Raw genomic sequence first — 25,577 nt, forward strand, 5'->3', positions numbered from 1 at the left:
GCGTTTAACGCAAACCTTTTGCGTTATAACGCGTTTACCTTTGCGATATAACGCAAACCTTTGCGTTGTAACGCAAACCTTTGCGATATAAGGTTTGCGTTATACGTAGCTTCGTTTCGTGTGTATTTGAGTCTAAACGCCAACTTATGATTTATCGAGTTGACCTCTATAGTCATTTGATGACCATATAAGCGATATAAACATTAATATTAGTGGGAGATATTATGGACATAATTGTACAAACCGTGATACAAGCATGAAATTTGGTATAAAGGACGACTAAATGATACTAAAAAAAATCCGCTGCTGGCCATAAAAAAAAATCATTTTTTCAAGATGGCCACCACTCATTTTTCTAAATGGCGTCATTACAAATTTACAATACTGCGTTTATCCTTTGAAAGTTGTGTTATACATAAAATCTGATGTAAGTTTTGATAAAAAGTAGATAACAGATCATAAAATTGAGAATGTAAATGGGGAATGTGGCAAAGAGACATCAACCCGACCAAATACAAAAACAACAGCAAAAAGTCACCAACAGGTCTTCAATGTAGCGAGAAATTCCCGCACCCGGAGGCATCCTTCAGCTGGCCCCATAACAAATATATACTAGTTCAGTGATAATGAACGCCATTCTAATTTCCAAATTGTACACAAGAAACTAAAATTAAAATAATACAAGACTAACAAAGGCCAGAGGCTCCTGACTTGGGACAGGCGCAAAAATGCGGCGGGGTTAAACATGTTTGTGAGATCTCAACCCTCCCCCTATACCTCTAACCAATGTAGAAAAGTAAACGCATAACAATACGCACATTAAAATTCAGTTCAAGAGAAGTCCGAGTCTGATTTCAGAAGATGACTTGTAACCAAAGAAAATAAACAAAATGATAATAATACATAAATAACAACAGACTACTAGCAGTTAACTGACATGCCAGCTCCAGACTTCAATTAAACTGACTGAAAGATTGTGATTTCATCATATGAACATCAGGCACAATCCTTCCCGTTAGGGGTTTAGTATCATACCATCATAACTTATATGAGAAGAACATAACCCGTGTCATGCCAACAACTGTTTTTAGAATAAACGTGGTTAGTTCCGACGCAAAGACCTTATCAGTGACTCAATATTAACGCCAAAATATGCAATCTTTAATGACTTGACAACAGTATCGTAATTATATCCCTTCTTAATAAGTCTATTCAAAGGTTTTGTAAGTTTCTGAGGTGAATACTGACATCTTTCTGCTTTATAAAGAATATTTCCATAAAAAAATTGGATGTGAAATACCTGAACGTATAAGAAGTCTGCATGTTGAGCTATATTTACGAATGATGTCTTTATACCGATGATAAAATTTAGTAAATGTTTTGACTAGTTTGTGATATCGAAAACCCTGGTGTAATAATTTTTCAGTAATACATAAATTTCTCTAAAACATTGTTACATACACGAGCTGTCGACTAGACAATAAATAAATATATAGATATAAATAGATTAAGCAAACACGCGCTGTTGAATTATTCTAGGTCTATTTAATTTCATATAAAAAATAAATGTTTATCATCGTTTTTACCTGTATTAGAATGTTTATTTGTGGATCGAATCAGTCAATCAAATGATTTACATTTGTTTCACTTTCAATGTTGACATTGTTTTCAATATTTTGACTATTTTATTTATTGTGTCTGTTTAGTAAACGCATCAATGTAAATATAACGGAATTTGACGAGACTGTAATCGAAGTGAGAGGGTTAGCGCTATAAAACCAGGTTTAATCCACCATTTTCTACATTTGAAAATGCCTGTACCAAGTCAGGAATATGACAATTCTTGTCCATTCGTTTTTTATGCGTTTTGTTATTTGATTTTTGCCATGTGATTATGGACTTTCCGAATTGATTTCCCTCTAAGTTCAGTATTTTTGTGATTTTACTTTTCTCTTTAAATAACTTTACACATGCAATTCACGTGTAATCTATCCCAAGCTAAGGGGTCAAGAATTTCACATGAACAAGGATTCAATGAGGTCGAATTATTCATTGCAAGTGAATAGTTCATAATCAATTTTTTTTTGCTTATTTTTACAAAATTGAACCTTATTGGCTTCTAAAAAGGAATTATTATTTCACTATTTCTATTTCATTACTGGTTGAGCCAAAACAAAATAATATATTAGGTTTTTCATATATCTCGTAGCTAGTGAGTGCCCTTTTAAAAGGTACATTGATATTAGAGTAATTTTCTGGGTTTATCTTCATATCTTTAAAAAAAAAATCTGCATATGAGTACCAAGAATACATTCATGCGGAATGTAAAGTTATGTTTGTTCACTTTGTAGAGATTCTGTAACCAGGGGATTATTATCATTACAGTTTATTCTGTAAAAGTACATGAGTGTTTGAGTTTTTATATAAGAGTCCAAAGTAGATCTGCCTAATTCTGATCTAGCACCTATGTTAGTGGCTGTATTTTTCAGTCCTAATACTGCTTTACAAAATTTTGAATGAACCTTCTCAAAAGGATATTTTTCTGCTAATGCAAGAGTAGCACAAAAAGTATTGATTACAGCAGGTCTAGTAGATGCCCTAAAAGTTGACTGAAAATTATCCATAAACCAAATTTCAGAGTTGTATGTCAAAATAGGTCTTATAAGAGTATCAAATAATTTACATGACATATTAGTGGGAACAAAAATTAAATTTGACAATAAAAATAAAACTTTAATGCCTTTTTTTAGACAGGTCTTCAGTAGTTTTTTGTAAAATTTCCCCTATAGTTAATAATATTCCCTAGAAAATTAAAGGAGTTGAGTGACAATTATACTCATGTTTGCTAAAGCTTGGGGAGGCTGGATCATCGGACGATTTTTTTAAAACTAAATACCCAATGGATGATTGAGGATATACAGTTTTGTTTTATTTGGTCCTTTTGTACTAGTATCAGAGGAGAAGATTATCCAAAAGTCAACGAACGACAGACAACTTATTCACATTAATAGAAATAGCCAAACTAGCGCTTTAGACAAGGTGAGCTAAAATTGATTAACTGGCAACATGGATAGAATATAAGTTAATAAGTATAATTCCCTCAGTTTTAGTTTGCAACACGGATTTGTTTTTTTTTCTATCGATTTATGAGTTTCGAATAGTCGCATAGTCAGCTATAAAAGGCCCCGATAAGACAATGTAAAACTATTCAAACGAGAAAACTAACGGCCTTTTTTTATATACTGTTGCCTTTAAACGCAATTGTGTTAGGCGTTCCAGAAAATATTTTTTTCCCCGTAAAAATGAAATTTCTAGAACTACACATGCTGTTCAAGACAATATGTACAAAAATGAATAGAAATTCAAAACAAGAGAAGGGGCTTGATTTATTTTGTTATACCATGGTTGTAGCATCAAATGTTTTAATGATTATTCACGGAATGCTTTTTTTTATTTCATAGGTTTGTAAAAAGCGTTGATTGTGCGCAGAATTTTTGTATGAAATGTTTAATAAAGATTTGCGGTTACACTTAAAAATAATAATTACACTATATATGCCATGTTCATTGCTGTGACGTCACGCGACTAATTGCAAAAGCGTATATTTGGCTCTCTTGTGTAGGTAATGTATACAGTCACATATGTCGTTAACCTGTCATGTAATTATTATATGTAATAAAAACTAACAAATGAACGATTGTCGTAAACTTGCTGAGCACTATGAAAAGTTCACATCAAATATGATAAACCAAAAAACACGAGAGTAACCATTTGTTTTTGCCCTGAAAAGTTAGTGTTGTAAATGTAAGCATATACATGAAGTAAAGACTACGATTGTTTTATGACTATGAAGGGATTTCGTAATAAGCAAATTCATATAACTATCATCATATCATTCTCTTTCACGAGTCTGCATTTGTTAATATTATATATAGATACAATTCATTAATCTCTTTTGCCTTAAAGACGATTTTAGAGCAATGAAAAGGGCAATCAAAGTACATGCATACTTTTAAATAAAATTATTTTCTTTGCGGATTTTTACTTGAACTTTGTCACACATCCGTATTTTTCCAAGGATAACTCACTTTTCATATCTAAACCAGAAACATTCTCTGTTAAAAACTGATGAATTTTTATTACTATTACTTCCGTTTATGTTCATTCTAAAAAAGATAATCATGATAATTCCAGATAAAATATATATACATTATGTCCTTTTCCTTATTAAGTCCATTTGTGTAATTAATTCGTTTTAATGTTGTAATTAATTATTGTGTTATATTTATGTCTGCAAGTATTTTATGAATACCGTTTATATCACGGTATATATATTTCGTGAATGTACATTTTTCTTAATTTGAAAGCAAATGTCTTTTTTTTAAACATGTGTATGAATATAATGACTTTATAATTTAAAAATATAGATATCAAAACTTTTCAGTGACCCAAAGCAGTAAAGATGTGAAAGTGATACGTACATTGCACTTTATATATATATATATATACAGAATTAAACTGCAATATAACAAACATAAGTATAAAGCCCTTCTCAAATGATTTCTATTGTTTGTTTTTGCACTTTCCCGGGTTATGTTATGTGAACTACTTAGAGCAACCGACCACCGGTATCAAAAAATGGAAGAACAGTCTTAAAAATCTGTATAAATCCATTTGTTATTTTTTCCAAAACTTGGACAAGTATACATATCTGTCACGAATAAACGATTTATTGATTGTTTTTAACGTTTAGTGGCAAATTTTTCATGCATGTTCAAGACGAAAAAAAAACCCAAACAATAAACATAGTAGGTTGGATCTATATTAGAGGTAGGTCTGTTTGAAAGTATGAGGAAATTTGGTTTGCCACTGGAAAAAAAGGGTACTATAGTTTTGTAATGTTTTTTGGTCGTTAAGGTTACAGTTGACTAGAATCTTAGTGTAGAAAGAGTTACACTGATTTAGACGTTTGGCGGGAAAATTAGTGACCGGGTCGAAAGTTCTAGGGGTGATCATAAGGGACTCTCTATGCGCCATAAGGGTAACATATAGGGAACACCCTATCAAGGAAATAGTGGTATAAACCACGGGTAGATAAGAGAGTGAGTGAGAAACGGCACTAGAGGCTGTCGGTTGGCTGTCGATGAGCCGTCATCAGTCAACAGAGCGTACGTTAGTTATAATAAGACGCTTCATATACGTTAGTTATAATAAGACGCTAGTCGAGCTTTAATATTTAGGAGACACTTTGTACTGGGTACAAGTGAACGTACAGGTTGATCGGATTGACAAGGCAGACTGTCCCACTCGGAGGACAATCTGTACTTGCTCGCCTTGTTTGGTAGTGACAGACTGTCCAACTCGGAGGACAAGTTGTACCAGACCGCTCTGTCTTGTATTGACAGGCTGTCCAATGTCTTATAGTGACATAACGTCCCATTAGGAGGACAGGCTGTTATATTGTATAAACTTGTATATATAAGAGTTCATACTTACTTTGTATCGGCAAAGAGCCCGTATATATGTTTTGTTTAATTGTGCATAACGTAGATAGTTGTAGTTTTTAGTTTTGACGTATTGTTTGTGGACAACTTGGATCCAAGTATTGACTGGAACGGACGTTTGGGGTATAAACGCCTGGTTACACCCGGACGCGTCCTTCAGCTGGTTACACGTTACAGTTTATTGGATGGGGTCAGACATTTTGCCTTGCAACAGTTCACACCCAGAACCATCAAGGCGTTGTTGCTTGAATTCGTAACAGATGACATGATTCTTTACTAAGTTGTTATTGACTTTCAACTAGCTGTCGACAACTGGGAGTACTATCATATCTCTGATTAGTGTTTTTTGTTGCTGTTGTTAGGGATGAGTGATTGATAAATACCCTGCCAAGTCCGGTCTGTGTTTTTGTTTGATGCTTTTTTCTGTTTAAATCGATCCGATGACTTAATAGATATAAGAAGATATGGTATGAGTGTTAATGAGACAACTCTCAATCCAAGTCATAATTTATAAAAGTAATCAATTATAGGTCAAAGTACAGTCTTCAACATGGAGCCTTCTTGGGTCACACCGAACAACAAGCAATAAAGGGGCACAACATGTAAACCATTCAAACGGGCAAACAAACGGTCTAATCTGTTTAAGCGTTTTTAAACTGATAAATATAGTTTTTTCTCATGTTGTGTTGTTACACCACTGTCCATGGTTAGGTGCGGTTGGGCGCTCACAAACATATTTTACCCCGCCATATTTGTAATGTACATGTCCAAAGTCAGAACCATATAGTTCAGTGGTTGTCGTTGGTTCATGTCTAGCTGTCATAATTGTTTTACCTATCATTGCTAATATCATCCACTTAGGAGATAAATGTATTGTATTTTAAGCTCCGACGGGGGGATTTGATGATCGCAAATTAAGTTTACTGGCGGAGACAGTAAACGGGTATTTGCGACCATCAAATCCCCAATTGATGCCATCGGAGTTGAAAATACAATATAGTTATCTCCATTCTATTGAAAGTGACAGAAAACAACGTTAAAACATCTATTTTAAATGTCATATGCCGTCTGCGCTTGCGCGTATGTCCCATAACATCAAGTGTCAATTGATGCCATGTAAATAAGTGACGTTATCCAATCAAAATGAACGTTACAAACGTTGTTGCATTAGACTGCATTTTAACTTGTTGTCTCATTGGAAAAAATAAAATCTCATTTTGGAATGCAACTCGATATTTGTCAGCCAATCAAATTAAGAATTCTTTTGCTACTATAGTCAGTAATTTATACATTTGATCTCTTTTTTATATAAAGATCTACCAAACAATGATTGATTAATATGTATATTCGATGATGCAAACACTGAGTGCGCGTAGGTTTTTTTTCACAATAATAATAATAATAATAAAAAAGGCTTTTTGTCAACATAAATATTTGTTGTGTCTGGGTGTATCTGAGTTTTTATTCTATAATACTCTTCTTGTTTCCTAAAATTATATATTTTTTTTCGCAAAATAGCGAAAGCTTACATTTGATGTGAAATATATGTAGATTTGGGGGTAATCCCAATATGACCAAAAGAATGTTTACGTTTAGGTTCTCTTAAGTTTAAATCGTCACTGCCGTAATCAGAGAGAAGTTCAGGAGTTCTTGGACGCGGAACATGATCCTCAACTTTCAATCCCTTTGCTTTCGCTTCCTCAGCTTTTTGCAGTATTTCAATAAAACTCATGTGTCCTGCAGATGTCATTCTATTGCTTTCTGCTAATGAACTATTAACTCCACCTTTATGAGGCGTGTTTGCACTTTCTGCTAATGAACTGTTTACTCCACTTTTGTAAGGTGTGTTTGCAGACATTTGATTTGACCGATGAGTTTCAGAGAAAACAGACTCTGTTTTTCTGTCATATCGAGATGTAAATGTGTTAAGCTTTGAATCAGTTCTGAGTTCATTTCTTGGCGTAGTACTGTCTTGGTATTTGTTCCCTGGAAGTGGCACTCTAAGTCTTTCGTTGTTTACATTTTCGATTAAGCTATCGTCGTTAATTGGTTTGACTCGTGCTGCTCTTGCTGCATTCCGACGCTGTGCCTCTTTTGCAAGAGAATACACACTTCTATCAGAAAGAGATTTGAATGTAGAATTGTTTGTAATCTCTCGTGGTGTGCTATTTTTATGTTGTGCTTTTATTGTATATGACGATTTTCCATGGACACTATAGGACGCGATATGATTGGTGGAAATGGAATGTCGTGGTGACGTCGAAGTCATCTTAGAGCGTATTATCTGTGCTTCTTTTCCCAAGTCTTTCAATATCATTCGTTGTGCTTTGTCAAACATTTTCATCTGACCGTCAAGTCTATTATTAGCTCTGTTGTTATTACGTAGTACACCATCGTTATACTCCGATCGAATGATTGCGTCACCATGACGTAATTTAAGTCGGTTTGGTTTCTCGTTAATTTTCACTTTATCAGAATACATTATGTTGTTTTAACACAATTACTCATCTACAAAAAAATAAGAAAAAAAAATGTTAATACAATTTGTATATAATACTGCAGAAGAATTGTAAAATTCAATTTAATCATTGTATGAAGATCTCTGAAAAGTATCAAATGTTCAACATCTCAATGAGTTACCATACTCTTCTGTTGTTTTTGTTATTAATGTTTTATTTGTTACTTTATTTTGTATGAGGTTCCGTGCTGATTTCAATAAAAAAAAATCAAATTAATCGAATTTCTGATTATCTTCTTGACGCAAGTCGTTTCTTTTCAAACATCGTTTAATCCATTTAATGAAATTGCTTTTTGTGTGAGTAGGGTTGCTTTTGTTTATGTTTAATATTCTCTGGAAGTATCTGAACAACAAATTTTATCGTTTTTATACGGAAGCGTATTAGGGACATAGAAAAAATAAAATTGGCAGCTGTGAACTTTATTTCAAAGTCGAAATTTTGACATTTCAAATCTCAAAATTTCGACTTTAACTCGAAATTTTAACTTTTCTTATTTTGAAATTTTGACTTTCTAAAATCTTGAAATTTCAACTTTTTTAAAACTCGAAATTTCGACTTCCTTTAAACTCAAAATTTCGACTTTTTTAAACTCGAAATTTCGACTTTTTCTAACACGAAATTTTGACTTCTTTTAAACTCAAAATTTCGACTTCTTTTAAACTTAAAATTTCAACTTTTCCTCAGTATTTATACGTTTGCGATTACCACATTCACAGTCATTTATATCAGCGAGGCGGAGAGCCATATACATCATAACATTCATAAGCATATTTTAATAAACTAAACCATTTTAAAGAGGTTATTTTAGGTAGAAAATCTTGTTCTTGCCGAAGAATAAATAAAATATGTTTCATGTTCAAATACATGTTTCAAGTCAGGACTTTAGATATGTGTATCAAGAAAACCCCGCTATTCCGACACACCTATATTACGACATACTTTTATTCAACAGTATACTATATAAAGCCTTTGAAACTGTGATGCTTAATGTCCTCAGATCTGACGATCCAATGATAGTGTCGTGGAAACTTAAACATGGAATATGGGGGGGGGGGGGGGTTCTGTCGACATGCATATTCTTCACGAATGTTTATTCAATATTAAATGCTAATCCATATCTTATTTTAAGAACAAATCCAATTTCTGAATATAAATTGCCAAAATGTGTGGATGACCCTTTAATAATTTGCGTCCATGTCTACTCCTTCTAACATTGTGTTTGAATAGTAACATCAAAGTTTTAAAAATGCTTAGAAAAAGAAAAAAAATCGTGATTTCAACAGTCGAAATTTTGAGATCAAAGTCGAAATTTTGAGTTTACAAAAAGTCGAAATTTCGAGTTTGAAATAAGTCGAAATTTCGAATTTAAAATAAGTCGAAATTTCGAGTTAAGAATAAGTTGAAATTTCGAGTGTTAAATAAGTCGAAATTTCGAGTTATAAATAAGTCGAAATTTCGAGTTTCAAGGGGAAATTTCGACTTTTTATAAGTTGAAATTTCAAGTTTCAAACAAGTCAAAATTTCGACTTTTCAAAAAGTCGAAATTTCATGATTTTAAAAAGTCAAAATTTCAAGTTTAAGTCAAAATTTCGGGGTTTGAAAAGTCAAAATTTCAAGTTAAAGTCAAATTTTCGAGATTTGAAAAGTCAAAATTTCGACTTTGAAAAAAAAAGTTCACTGCCAATTTTATTTTGTCTATGTCCCTAATACGCTTCCGTATTTTTATGTACGTTTGATGTGCCCTAATCGGTTTAAACCGATTTAAACTTCAATTGTTCAATTACATGTTGTAAAACATACTTAATGAGTTGCTTTTGACGTATTAGATTTGAAAAGGTGAAGACATTTATTCTACCAAAAGAGTGTAAATAATCTATTGATATCATAGTAAACAAAACAGGTCCTACAGAGTCAACGTTGACTGTCTAATCTAACAAAGTGATGTGTGTCTATCAAACATACTTCATCAAAGTATTCTCAGAAATCTGTCTTTTACTTTTGATTAAAGGTGAAGCATCAAATGATACTTAAGGATGTTCGCTACTCTGTTTAAAAATAACAAGCTTTTTAAAAGACCGTTATGAATTGAAAGTATGTAAATAAAGAAACTAAAAAAGCAGAAAAGAATGGAAGGTTCGTGCGCTTGTTTTCGAGATATAAGCCGTTAAAAGTTTGGCGGGAAATAATTCTCTCTAGATTTTTCTTTCACTTAACATTGGCACTTTTTTTGTTTAAAAAACTATGAAAAAATAACAGGGATTTCATAAGATTTTGAAATATGGCTTTTTAAATAATATGTAATGAAAATATGAAAAGAAAAGAAGGGGTTAGTAGGCAATTTTTTTTAATGTTAATACATGGATAAAACCAGAGGATTCCGAAAATCTGGCAAAAATTCAAAAAGTAGAGGAGCAAACATCCTTAACACGATACTACAATAAAGAAACATCAAACATAAACAAAAGGTAAAACGAATATCAGAGGTCACACGTAATGATTTATTAATTGTTAATTGCCTGGCTACTAGTAACACATATATTCAACAAATTAAAGATTGCAGTAATATTAATATTTCTTGTATTTGCTAACATTTAGGATTTTTTTTAAACTACAAAAAAGGGTTAAGATTAGTCATTTTAAAATTGGTCATTTGAAAACAAAAGCAATTAAGAGACTGAACATAAAAGTAAGTCCCTTGTTTAAAAATAAAAATAAAAAAAGAAGGTGAAAAGATACACGCGACTTTCGTTTTCTCAATTTTTACATACTTTTGTATGCTTATGTTTCATGTGCCAGTTACCGTTCAATTGGTGTCTGTTGTTATGTGCTAATGTTTCATGTGCCTGTTACCGTCCAATAATTGTCTTTTGTTATGTGCTAATGTTTCATGTGCTTGTTACCATTATATGGTTGTCTTGTATGTTGTTATGTGTTAATGTTGCATGTGTCTAATACCGTTCAATGGTTGTCTGTTGTAATGTGTTAATGTTTCTTGTGCCTGTGACCGTTCAATTGTTGCCTCTTTTTATGTGCTAGTGTTTCATGTGCTTGCTATCGTTCAATGGTTGTCAGTTGTTGTGTGCCAATGTTGCATGTGTCTGTTACCGTTCAATGGTTGTCTGTTGTAATGTGCTAATGTTTCTTGTGCCTGTTACCGTTCAATGGTTGTCTCTTTTTACGTGTTAATGTTTTATGTGCTTGTTACTGTTCAATTGCTGTCTGTCGCTATGTGCTAATGTTTCATGTGCTTGTTATCGTTCAATGGCTGTCTGTTGTTATGTGCTAATGTTTCATGTGCTTGTTACCATTCAATGGTTGTCTCTTTTTATGTGCTAATGTTTCATATGCTTGTTACCATTCAATGGTTGTCTGTCGTTATGTGCTAATGTTTCATGTGTATGTGCTAATGTTTTATATGCTTGTTACCATTCAATGGTTGTCTGTTGTTTTGTGCTAATGTTTCATGTGTATGTGCTCATGTTTCATATGCTTGTTCCCATTCAATGGTTGTCTGTTGTTATGTGCTAATGTTTCATGTGTATGTGCTAATGTTTCATGTGTATGTGCTAATGTTGCATGTGCTTGTTACCGTTCAATGGTTGTCTGTTGTTATGTGCTAATGTTTCATGTGTATGTGCTAATGTTGCATGTGCTTGTTACCGTTCAATGGTTGTCTGTTGTTATGTGCTAATGTTTCATGTTTATGTGCTAATGTTGCATGTGTTTGTTACCGTTCAATGGTTGTCTGTTGTTATGTGCTAATGTTTCATGTTTATGTGCTAATGTTGCATGTGTTTGTTACCGTTCAATGGTTGTCTGTTGTTATGTGCTAATGTTTCATGTGTATGTGCTAATGTTTCATGTGTATGTGCTAATGTTGCATGTGCTTGTTACCGTTCAATGGTTGTCTGTTGTTATGTGCTAATGTTTCATGTGTATGTGCTAATGTTGCATGTGCTTGTTACCGTTCAATGGTTGTCTGTTGTTATGTGCTAATGTTTCATGTGTATGTGCTAATGTTGCATGTGCTTGTTACCGTTCAATGGTTGTCTGTTGTTATGTGCTAATGTTGCATGTGCTTGTTACCGTTTAATGGTTGTCTGTTGTTATGTGCTAATGTTTTTGTCAGGTTACAGGATCTTTATCAAATCTTTTTAAGTGTCAGTTGAATTTATTCATAGATATTTTGTGCTCAGAACTTTGGAGACTGATGCAGAATTCTAGATGTCTTTGTGGTGTTTTTTTTATTCAGAACTTGTTTTAAAAGTTTTTTAATTTGACCATGCAGATTTGATAAAAGATGGACACATTATTTACAAAGAACTAGGAAAATTAAAAAGATAATTGTTTGCTTTTTAAGAAAATCAACTAGAAGTATAGTCATTTGAAGTGTAATCTGTATTTACTTAGCATTAAAATATTATGGGATCTCAAAAAATTTTGACCTACTAATTGTAAATTAAATGTTAATCATAATCTGTAGTTGACATACTGATATTGCCATTTTTAGCATTTACATTTCTAATTATCTATATATATATAAACAGAAGGTCATGCTCATGTTAAATTCTCTTTTGGGGGTACTCTGATATATTTATGTGTCTGAGGTTATGAATAAAGTCTTATGAACACAAGCTTGATAAATATTTGGTGTTGACTATCTAACCATAAACTGGAGCGATAACGAGAGTTAGAGTTTTACAGACGTTAGCTATATCAATTTCTACACTAGAAAAGAAAATTAGTTTTAAAACTGTGTAAAGTCTAGTTTTGAAAAAAAAAGTTTTACGCCTTGTAATCAGTTTTAGAAGGAATCAAAGATTAATAATCTGCCTCGTAGTGTTAACAATGAGACTCTTTCTCATATCTAATTATCAATGATTATAATCGATAAATCGATTTTTAATATATAAGTAGAATAACTTACGTAAGAAAATATATCATCCAAATACAATAGAAAAAATATTTAATCTACAGTTAACTACTAATAGATTTACCAACATATGTCATGCGAAATGGAAATGCATATAAATTGTGTATATTAATTATGAATTATGTATATTAATTATAAATTGCATATATTAATTATAATCCATAACATTTCATGTGACAAGAGTTTGATGTGTAAATTGTTAACTAATACGTATAAAAATACTCAAACCTTAAAAACAAACTTATTTTCTGTAAAATCCTCAGTTTACAACACTGATGAAATATTTCAGAGAAATACAATCTTTCCAGAGAAACACAATCTTTCCAGAGAAATACAATCTTTCCAGAGAAATACAATCTTTGATGGTAACAAGTCAAAACAAGAATGTATAAAAGTGCATACTTATTTAATATTGACGTTAAAATGTTCGTATAAATTACCAACCACTTCGGTTTTCAAGTTATGAATAATTATGAAAATTGATTGATATATTTGAAGAAGGCTACAACACTCTATATGTAGGAAACCACACTTGATTTCATCTTATGCTGTACATCTCACATTGTTATTTCGCAACAATGCTTAAAAGTGTTGATTTACATGGAAAAACTGTGTTGATTACTTTCCGAAAGGTATCATGAATTTTCATCTCTTGTAAGGACCTTGTCTTAATATGTGAAATCATTAAAACTTTCATAATTCATATACTGTATCAACTCGTTCTTTCTATTATAGTAAACGAAATGGGTTTTCTATTATAGTAAACGAAATGGGTTTCTTCTTTTACATCGAATTTCAATCAAATTTGTTAATAAAGTTTATAACTAATTGCATTTTAAATATATCATTATTAGGTGAGAGTAGATCGTCGTTACAGTTTCTTTCATATAAAAATAAGCAATCACAGTTAAAATCTCGTTATGTATTGGAGCTTACATTTTTGTACATTCACAATAGTTCAAATATTAATTTTGTGATTTTAATTTCATACGGCGAGAAGTATGTTAGATGTATCAATCATTGATAGATTACGACACACAATAGGTTTTGTTCGAGAAAAGTACAACTGTAATGAGAATGCAAAACGTTATTAACGAGTCTGTGGGAAAAAAATAACCCTCAAGGCAAGAAACATGTAAAGAAAAAAACAAATGAAATGTTCGCTTTTGTGAAGATTTTATTCGTAAAAATGGGAGTAGGGTATTAAATTCTAAATATGGATTATATGTTTTCAGACTGGCACCTCGTTTTAAATCTAGGGAAAATTTAACTGTTTTTGCAAACAGCATATACACACATAAATAAAGCATCATCGTTTATATATTGCCCCACAGGATTAAATATCTATAAAGATGAAAACAGACATGTCGCTTGACGAAAACATTAGAAACTTGATCAAAAGCCTCTGCATATGTCACAATGACATTGAAACATGTTATTTGAGATGGCCTTTGAACCTTTGCATGGATATGACAAAATACATGGTATAATTATAGGTGCAATAGACAGAAAACAAAATCAAACCTGCTTTTGAGAAGAAAATCCAGTAAAGAACGAGTCGTGACTTATGCATAATACATTAGTTTACGCTTATAAGGTTTGATTATATTTTCATAGGTGTTGTTTGATTAAGAATTCATGAGCGACATTCTTGATTTTTCAAGCAGTAGACTTCACCATTAGCAACGTAAAAAACATGTCTTTAATTGTAGATATACATATCATATTGGGATAACTCTTATGGTTGTTTATACAGTCAGAAAACCACAACTCAATATCGAGATAAAACGTACTTTTATATAAAAAAAAATCACTATAATGTAAGCCGTTGAAATAATCAGCAGCTAGGAGGAAAAAGTAAGGACGAATTTCCATAACTTGTTTATTTTCTAACATATCAGATTAGCATAATATCAGGCAATGTGAGAATATTCCTTTGATTTCATTTAAAGCTGTTTCTTTCCCATTTAGATACTTGATTATAAGCCTAAGAGATATACTAGATTGAACTAGATATTTCAAATTTTTCTAAACAGCAAGAATGTTTTATTATTATCCAATAGTTTTTCGATATATACAGCTTATCGATATGACACGACGTTCGAGATCGTCTGTTTCATGTCTCACAAAACATTTGATCCATTTTGATAAACATGAAACAGTTTTATCATAATGTTTTATTTAAAATGACACGAACATGTTTAATATTTCCTTATTTTATTATGATTTGAAACGAAGTAATTCCACAGTTTTTCAGTTTTGAATTTTCGAAAAATGTAACAGTTTCATTTGAATTGACTCAGCATAACCAGAGACATATAATACAAATATGTCTCTGGCATAACTGTTAACGCAGACGTGAAGTATAAAAAAGTTAATATAAAAATAAGGAAATGTGTCAGGATTACCAATAAAAGTATAACGTACCAGCGAAAAAAAGATGCTGATTTACAAAATGTAAGTTACTATATAGATCAACTTAACGAACTTCTACAAAAGCCACACCGTAGATATAACTGTTAAGGCCTCAACATGACACTGTTTATGATAATGATTATAAAGTATTTGTTCAAGTAGCCTGGATGGATATTAAAAATCTCCTCGATTGACCAAAAGTGCATAAGAAAAGAAAAGTTCCTGTATGAAAAAGAGGTTAATATCTTTGTTGACTTAGACTTACAATATTAAATGTGCTATGAATGGACTCTATCTGTGTCGATAATATCAGGTATCAGAACCTGTACAGCAAACCACAAATCTTTTTAGGAACAATTAAGAAGTAAGAATTCGTGATATAAGGCCATTATTAATCGTGTACTGTGCAAAATGATAGACATGTACTGTTTAACCCTTAAACTTTCTTTTTTATATTTATTGTCAAATTACTTAGTCATTAAAGTGTTGTACATCTTAGTGTCCGCTCTCCTAAAAATTAAACGAAAATCATAGACACATGAGCACATAGGCTTCTGGGACGTCCTTTATCATTGTTTCATTGTAAGTTAACGTGTAACCTTCCATGCAAAAATATTAACCTAAGTCTTTAATCGTTGTACTGCTTCAAGACAAATCTCTCAAACTTATTTATTATTTCTTCCTTTGGTCTGTGGGGTTTCTGAGGAAGATAGATTTTAGATACTTATCTAATATGCATACGGAAATCCTAAAGCTTTATGTTAATTGGCTCTTTGGGGTGGCTGAGGAAGATAAATTTTAAATACTTATTCTAAGATGCCTAAGGAATTAGATATATATTGATATTACTAAAACGACATGCCTCATATGCACGATATAATACTGTCAAGCAATGATTCGACTTTTTAAATGACAGGAAATATCGAGCTTGGGATAAATATTACATGGACCTAATTTTTGCAGTAAGCTAGATTTGAGATACGAGGTGATTTGAATATATGTTGTCGAAAAGTGTTTCCTTTCTTAATTTGTTGTGCACATTGTTGTTTAAAGATGTTCAATTACAGACTGACAAAAAAGTTTTAAAAAACTTTAAAAAAAAGTGGAGACCTTTCGGTAAAATACTTAAAAGCGTGAAGACACTAGACATAATCTCCGACAGAAAAATAGATTAAGGTATACATATGTTTTTATTGTGCTTTTCAAATGTAATTCCATAAACCATAGTTACTTAGAAACCAAATAATAAAACAGGTGCTCATTCATATCACTTTTGTAGATTTAACACTTCAGATGGTAACATGAATTTATAAGTGCGAAAAACCCTGTACTTTAAGAAGTACACCACTTTTACACCACTTATATAATAACTTTGCACAATTTTAAATTTAGTTTCTTGTGTATAATTCGGAGTTTAGTATGCCGTCCATTATCACTGAACTAGTTTACATATTTCTTTAGGGGCCACCTGGATCGGGAGTTTCTCGATACATCAAATACCCATTGGTTGCCTTCGGCTGTTGTCTGTTCTATGGTCGGGTTGTCTCTTTGACACATTCCCCATTTCCATTCTCAATTTTATTGTGTGTATAACTAAGGGACGACATCAAAAATCAATAAAGGATAAAAAAAATAATTCAAATAGTTTGGGGATGGGGAAGGCGGCTGATTTTACATATATCCTTATTCGTCAATCATTTCCCCCCAAATTAAGTTAAGAGGCAAAAAAAGGGGGGGGGGGGGTAGGCTGGTCAGTGAAAAAAACTATATGATTTTTTTTTATCCTTCATTGAACTTTTGATGTCTCGGTCGTCCCTAATTTGTGTTTTCTTGCATTACTTATCGCCATACTTTTATTGTTTGTCAGTCATTGAATTATTTTTACTATTTAAAGATTACTATTTACTTATTCTTCAATATTAAATTGATTTTGGACAATTAGCTTTCTGTGTCTGTCAGTTCCATTATAATCTGGACTAAATATGTTTGATAAGAAATGATTTACCATTATAAGACACGATGACACTAAATAACATCCGACCTAACAATGATTTAAACGTATACCTGTTCAAAAGTCACTTCAAACTATCAGTTAAACTCTTTGTACTCTTCGTCTGTTCATTTTAAAGTTGTCAAATATGTTTCACATTACAATTGAACGTTCAACTTTAATTAATTTATTTATTCTGGTAAGTAATAGCCATCTTTGACACAAAAAGTCATCATAACGTTCACTCCTTGGAAACAGATCAATATCACGGTTAAAGAATTAAAACCGACATACCAAATGAGACTAAAGGAAACAAACTGGGAAATAAGTATTCATCAACGGTTAAAAAACGAACGAAAGGGTAATAAATGTGGATGAAGGTGTTTTTTTTTTGTAAACATACCAGTAGCACTTTCATCTAAACTTTCGAGATTTGATACTTGATTTGATGTCGTGTATATGTATGTCTGGTTTGCTTTTTACCAATTTCTATATTAAGACAATTACAAATGTAATTCGGTATACTGATAAAAGTTTAAATCCATGCATATTTTGACACAAGCAAAGTTTATGAAATACTGACAAGCATAGTTATTATTAAAATACCCACAAACTCAGTTTTATGAAATACTCACAAGCACAGTTTTTGTGAAATACCAACAAGCACAGGTTTTTTTTTTTATAAAACATCCCCAAAAACTCAGTTTTATGAAACACCCACAAACACAGTTTACGTTATACCTGCACATAAGTTTGAGTTATTATATGATAAAGGAATGAAAAATGTCCACATAATGAACTAGAGGCTCTTAAGAGCCTGTGTCGCTCACCTTGTTATATGGACATACATGGATTCATGACAAAATTGTGTTTTGGTTATAGGGATGTGTTTGAAGTTCTTGCTTAAGTTTTTTCCTGCCCCAGCTGCTCATTTCGACAACGTCACTTCAGTGAATATGTTGGGACAACATATTTGAAAATCTAAAAGACCTTAAAAAAGAAATTTATGGTAAATGCGTAAGTTTTAAATGGTGCAAAATATTTAAATACTTTAATTTACTCGTTATATAATAATAAATTTGAGAATGGAAATGGGGAATGTGTCAAAGCGACAATAACCCGACCATAGAGAAGACAACCACCGAAGGCCATCAATGGCTCGGAAGCGTCCTTCAGCTGGCCCCTAAACAAATAATTTTAGTTTCTTGTGTATAATTCGGAGTTTAGTACAAAAAAATGAATGACTGTACTAGACTAAGTATACCATATTTTTAAGGGGCCAGCTGATGGCATGTCTTCATCATATGAATATCAGGCACAATCCCTCCTGTTAGGAGTTTAGTATTATACCATCATGAAATATGATGAGAGGAACATAACGAATGTATGGAATTAACTATTTTCTGCAAGTTACATTTTTCCTTTGATAACGTCTTTGTTCCTTAACATTTGTAATTTAAACTTTTGCATTGGTTTGGCAACATTCATCATTGCGAATTTTGATTTTACTTAATTTAAGACTTTATAGTGGCTTAATGAATTATAGCTGTATTTTAAGGCTTTCGTATATCATTATACATAATTTATGACGTCACACATAATAATTTGTTTACAACCTTGAGTATCACAATATTTGCATTTTAATCGGTCTTAACTTGAGATTAATAATAGAATTAACGTAAACAATAAACAGTGAAATCAAGTGATTTAATACTAGACGAGGTTTATACGAGAATTGACATTGATTATTTACCACTTCATATGGTGCATGACTTTTAATGATTTTATATCAAGGATGTTCGCTCGTCATGTTTTGGAGTTTCTGTCAGATTTTCGGAATCCTCTGGGTTTATCCATTTGAATACCTTAAAAAAATTGCCCATTAACCCCCATTTTTCTTGTCATCGATCTTATAGATATATAATTGTAAGCCATCTGTAAAAGTTTTATAAAATCTTTGTTATTTTTTAATAGGCTTTGAGAACTTAAACTTTTCATTGCTAAAGGTATGAAAAATCAAGAGAGAATATTTTCCCGGCAAAATTTTAATGACTAATATATCTCGAAAACAAGTATACGGGCCTATATATTTTGTTCGCTCTTTTGATTCCTTTATTAATCCCCCATCTATATCTAACAGTATTATGAAAAGCTTGTTATTTTGAAACTGAGTAGCGAACTTCATTTCTTTACAGCTTCTGGTATTCCACCCTAAGCTACAATTTTGATTCAGTCGCATTAAAGGTTCAATTTTGAGGAAAGAAGAAGTATAAATGGACCATAATGAACCTTATAAAGAAGAAAAAGAGGTGTATTAATGATACGTTTATCATCTTAGTATCATCTCGTGCATTACATCCACCTGGTTTATTTTGTAATGCAGACATAATAAATATTTGATCGTTCATTGTTCACACTGTATGTATTATAATTATCATAAAGCTGCTTTATTTGAATTATTAGAATAAATTTTCTCCAATGGCTGTACGTCTATTTAAACAATGCTAAATTTCTCTAAAACTTTTAAAATGTTTATAAAAAAAAGTTGAATATCTTCTAACGGAATAAAATCTACTGGAATAGTTGACTTTAATGCCCCAATTTTAGTCGAAAGTTACAACCATTAAATACCACTTTAACCTCTTCAAACTATTAAAGTATGATTGCTTTTTAATTCGAATATGAATCAAAATTATTTGAAAAAAATCTTAAATCTTCTTAATTCGATTTAAAAGTTCACACAGAATGTTATTTGTTGAATGATATAATTTTTAATACTACACAATTGTTAATGCAATGGATAAGTATGTAGTCGGAATTTGCAGAATTAAATGTCCAGAAGCACCTGTTCAACCTGTGTGGGGGATTGTTGTTAGTCTTTTCGGTGGTTGTTTGGCCATTATGATGTCTAATTTTCTTAGACTTACAGGTTTTGATTGATCCATATTTTTGTTTTTTTAACAAGCAGGCTTCATTGTGAATAAAACATCTTTTATATATTATATCTTACCTTACCTTATCTTATCTTATATGTATGTTAGGGCCTCGTGTTGAAGCTTTTACAATGTACACATTTATTACAATAGTCCTTTTAAGGGAGGAAATTTTTTTTTACAGCTTTAGGTATAAACAATGCATTGGACGTTAAGTTTTAATGAGACGAGACATATTCCAAAAAAAGTTACACAGTTTTATAAGTTTTTTGAAAAATTAAAATAAGAGATACATAACTTAAAACATGCGTTTTTCTAAATTAGCCATAATGATTGTTAAATATGTTCGGGTAACTTCAGAATTTAACAGTATAAAGCAAAATCATCTAATCGACCATTGGTACATGTAGCAAAATGTAAAAGATAACTATTGGATAAATTGTATTACACCAGCAGTTAAACCGAGCGAGGTATTTTATTTCCAATCATTAAAGGTAAATCGCTTCGATAATTTTAAAGATTGTTTACAATACATGTAACGGCTCTCTCCCGCTAGAATCAAACCACAAGTGGCAGATGTGGATTTAGAGGGGAGCCCAGGGGGCCCGGGCCCCCATTATCTGGGATAATTGGTTGATTATATAGGGAATCACTGAAGCATGACCGGCGCGGAACCCTCTTAGGCAGTCAGTGGCCCCCCACTTATAAACATTTCTAGAGCCGCCTCTGAGCCCAGGATAATGCCGTACTTCTGTAAAAACCTATTGTTTTCAATAACCAAAAGGTTGATGATGCATTAGTTGCCGGATACTTTTTAAATGCTTGCTTCAGTAACTTAATATATCCCGTTCATTGTTTAACAATTTTAAAACCAAAAACCAATTTGTATAAGACACTAAAGCTATTTAAGCACTGACTTGACTTTCCAAACAAAGACCCATAGTTTTGCTAGATGAGTTGACATATCTCACAAGATGATTTATGTTAGCTAAGTAAATTTACTTATTCAGATTATTTAGTGTCAACAAAATAGAATGAATCCTTGTGATTTATCAATGTCCTCGATAAGAAGATTCGTACATTACTACGGTAACTTGGTACAACCCTGTATTTAATTTCTACAAAATCAGCTAACTATACAAATCCTTGTGCAAATTTACTTGAAAAAAAACCTACAAAAATCAAAAGGTTTGTTTTATGCACCAACAAAAATTGTCTACTAATATATCTTATGATAAATCATACAACAACAGTGTTTTGTAAGAATTTTTGTAAACTCACACTTATCCGATTAGCACAAAGTTTTAACCTCTAACAATACTTGCATTATCATAACCACAAATATTCAAACCAGAATTTGAAAAATCGCATTCACGAAAACACCTGTTATAAAGTATAGGCTGTAAAACTAAGGTTACAAGTACGTGTATCTAAATTACTGAAAGTTGACATTTAAAAGTATATTTTAGGTTTTTGGTTAAGACCTTGTGTAGTAGATGGTCCCAATCATTCTAGGAGTTTGTCTATCTTTAATGTGGTAGAGTAGGCATTCTTTAATACTGATCTATACTGGGTAAAATAATTCGGGTGCCCATCTTCAATGTATTTTTATATTATTACTGTTGATCTTAATCGGGTAAAATGACTTAAGATGACTTCCACAATGAAGGCAAATCATACAGACAAGCTCAGCCTCAATAATCTGCGCAATGTTCAGCGTAGCATAAATTGAGTATGAAGTAGATTCTATTATCTTTTGTGCAACTGTTCTTTAATATCATTTTTATTGAGAAAAAAAATCGTTTTGAAAAATTACTAAAAGAATTCATTGCTTTAACAAATAAGCTTTCTACTGCATTTGTACATAGGCAATGCATGCCATTAATATCGTAATGTTCTTCTAGTGAAGTTTGATGAGCAGCCAAGTTGTTCTGAAAAACTTTAAATGTCTTTTTTCTATTTTATACTGAGCAGAAATACAATTTTTACAACAAAGTCTGTGAGTAGAGATTTATCTTTGTGTTCTTTTGTATAGATGTGGATCATGGGGTCCTTCATCAAAAACATAAATTATACATGTATATTATAAAGATAAGAGCATAACAGTATGGAAAATTCGTCGCCAGTTTAAGAATAATCTTGCTTTTTCTTATGATAGAAAACATCATATTACAAAAGCACAAAATGAATGACGCCATATTATATTATTATTTTATATTTGATATATATAACATTTAAATTAGTGAAATAAACTATTTTGGTTAACGCTAATAGAACTGACAAAGTTTTATTTACAAGAAGATCATTTCCAACAATTTAGGGTACAACCGCAAATATTTCAGTGATAGACTGCATTCGGTACAATTAATATCAAATTACTGAAATGTTAACAATTATAAGGAATACGAAAACTTGAATAAAAAAACCAACACAACGAGCGTTGATACTTGAGACGAAAAAGGGGGATATGAGGTCATTTGCAGTCATTTGCTCCTTGAACAATTAAATGTTAATACAATACCAATGTGTCGTTTGAAAAGAAGTTGAAAAAAAAAGAATATTTTAAAAAGGTTAGTGTAATAACGTTAGAAGATGTGTTACCATCAAATGCAGTATAAATCAGGTTGCCACTTATGTGAATGGTATTGACATCGGGGTAGATTATATATCATGTCGCAATACACCAATAAAAGGTTCAATTGTCAATTTTTCTACTTGATACTAAGTTTTATATTTCTTACAAATCTCTTTAATATCAAAAGTATTATACATGTATATGCTTTAAACAGGAAAAGATACAGGATTAACGAAGGAGAGCACATGTTTTGAATTAATTGTAGTTCAGTTTTGCAAATATATTATATAGAATGCAATGATATACAATCAAACGAAGGAGATTACTTATAAAATCCCCCCCCCCCCCAAAAAAAAAATAAAAGATAAAAAATAAAAATAAAATAATAAGAAATAAAATAAATAAAAAAATAAATAATATAAAATGAAAATACATGGTACATGTAACAAAAAAATGGGTTATTGTGTATGCTGAAAATTAACCGTTTTGATTTCGCACTTCGTTTTCCCTCCATTGGAATTTAGATGATAAATAATGCTAATGAAACTTAGCAATCGAGAACCTGATTAGAAAAAATGCTGATATAACATTATAACAAAAATGTAAGAATTTATAACATTAAATTCATTGTTTTTTTTAACTTTACCTCTGAGATTTGATCAATCCTTACACATATACACAGTCATAGCAACAAAGACTGTTTCTAATAAACTATTAATTGTTCAATTAAACTACAATAATTTTCTTTAACCGTAAAATAAGAAATACGTTATAATTGTCGTACCTTTAACTATCGGCTCCATACACGATCAATGCCATCCTTCGAGAGAAATTAACATCCACGTGGTTGATAAATTATTAATCAATACATTTCCCTTTCTTAACACCAAGCAACTAAAGGTAACGGTCTTCTTTAAAAAAAATCTTTAATCTTTTAATCTTTAAATGCAGTTCCTTCAACTCCACGTACAAGTTGATTGTTCAGTTGAAAAATTAAATCGGATTTATACAAACCAATAAACTAATATTTCTATAATCAATATTTAATCACCCTTTAATAAATCGCTGCAGAACTAATAAGCGTCAATCCACCGACTTAAAGAAAGGTGTTTTTTCCGGAAGCAATGCTAAATAAAAACTAAAAATGATAAAATACGAAAACAAATATTAAGACAACGTCTAAAAAAATCGACGAGGTGCATGGAAGCAGCATATATTCGTCGTAATTGCTTAATCATACAGTACAGAGAGCGAATAGGGTCTCACAAATTTTGACCATTTATCTAAGGCATAATGAACAACCAAACATATAATTAAAACACCTATGTAACAGGAAGACGGCATCATTTAAGCAAAGGAAATAACTTTAGTTTTAAGATTTATATTTGAATTGTCTAAAAGAGGCGAATGATCCCCAAAAACCATTCAAACTCAGAAGTTGAAAATAAACTGACCACCTCATGGCTGGAAAAAAATAAAAGACCATCAGACAAACAAAAGTACGAAACACATAACATAGGAAACCAAAGACTGAAAACCACTAACCCCATCAAAACTTCGGGTGATATGATCAGCTCGTGATGGCATCCGTAAAATTTACGAAGGGATGATTTCAACTTCACCACTTTGAGACTAATGGTTTAAAAGATTCCTTGCAAGCAGCAACCGTCTGTCTTGGAAATCATGATAGGTTATACAAGCACTTGAATTCCTTTTCAACTGGTAGATATATACTCAATATGCAGGCGTTGCTGGAATGCTGCTACATAGAAATGGAAAGTTCACAATTAGGAAGCTTAAATCATCTCTTTTGTGGTAAAACCTGGTTTATGAGAGTGTTCCGATTTCAAATATTTTATTTGACACCATTTTATATGTAAAATAAGTGTATTCTCATTTTAATTGCATTCAATTACAATCTAATTAAAATATAGATCTCCGATTTCGTTATACTACGTTACTACACATATATTTTAATTAGATTGATTCAATTAAATCTTATAAAACTTGACTAGTTTGGATTATCTCTTGATGGATGTTACACAAATAGTCGTCAGTTATATAATCAGTGGATGAAGTGAACAATTGAACGCAGCTGTATCATCGGTCTTGAAATCAAGGATAGATCAGATACAGGTAATTCTGTTTATTTCTAGACTTAAATCTAGAAATTGACATTGAGGGTCGATTGAGAACAAAACATTACAAAAAAAGATGAAATTTCGGCTTCCCAATTACGAACTTTTAATTTTTATGTATCTACATTCTAGCAGTGATGTACATGTATACATTTTCAGTTGATATAATTCAGTTTGTATAATTATTCATATCTTTTTATCCATTTTGTTTTCTCATTAAGACCTTTACAGGGTACACATATATTTAACAATGATGGTAAGGATAGATATCAGCAGCCGTATAACGACACGTATTTTGCGCTACAATTTAAAAAAAAAATTTCAAGAGAAAATAAATAATGGTATATATATATATATATTATGGTGTTAGATAATTTAAAGGGTTGGTGTAATTATAATTCATCGTACTTTGTCTTCTTTTATTTTTCCTTCCATATTATGTGTTTCTTTCTGTTGAAACATGATATTTTATCATGTTTGTAAAGTAACAAAAACAATTAAAGATGTCCATCGTTAATTCTAATCAATAGTAAATTAAAAAAAGTAATAATGTCAAACATAAAAACACAC

At 31.5% G+C, this 25,577-nt stretch overlaps 1 protein-coding gene across 4 annotated transcripts; it reads right to left on the reverse strand.

The window, feature by feature from the left end:
* Positions 1–6,981: 6,981 nt before the first annotated feature.
* Positions 6,982–23,855, reverse strand: LOC134691240 (uncharacterized). 4 transcript variants are annotated; one of them, XM_063551617.1, is made up of 3 exons: positions 23,654–23,855; positions 18,192–18,351; positions 6,982–8,012 (listed from the first exon to the last, which is right to left on the reverse strand). In XM_063551617.1, exon 3 carries the CDS (start codon positions 7,984–7,986, stop codon positions 7,030–7,032), a length of 957 nt encoding a protein of 318 aa, XP_063407687.1. In that variant the 5' UTR covers positions 7,987–8,012; positions 18,192–18,351; positions 23,654–23,855; the 3' UTR covers positions 6,982–7,029. The 4 variants fall into 4 exon arrangements, with proteins under 4 accessions (XP_063407687.1, XP_063407686.1, XP_063407688.1 ...); XM_063551616.1 differs by lacking the exon at positions 18,192–18,351 and having other exon boundaries at positions 23,654–23,853; XM_063551618.1 differs by lacking the exons at positions 18,192–18,351; positions 23,654–23,855 and adding an exon at positions 23,516–23,614.
* Between the last annotated feature and the right edge of the window lie 1,722 nt (positions 23,856–25,577).

This window comes from Mytilus trossulus, chromosome 11 (genome assembly GCF_036588685.1).
Source record: "Mytilus trossulus isolate FHL-02 chromosome 11, PNRI_Mtr1.1.1.hap1, whole genome shotgun sequence".
NCBI classification, from domain to species: Eukaryota; Metazoa; Mollusca; class Bivalvia; order Mytilida; family Mytilidae; genus Mytilus; species Mytilus trossulus.

Coding starts and splice junctions, on each gene's coding strand:
- LOC134691240 (XM_063551617.1), bottom strand. CDS start 7,986: ATGTATTCTGATAAAGTGAAAATTAACGAGAAACCAAACCGACTTAAA.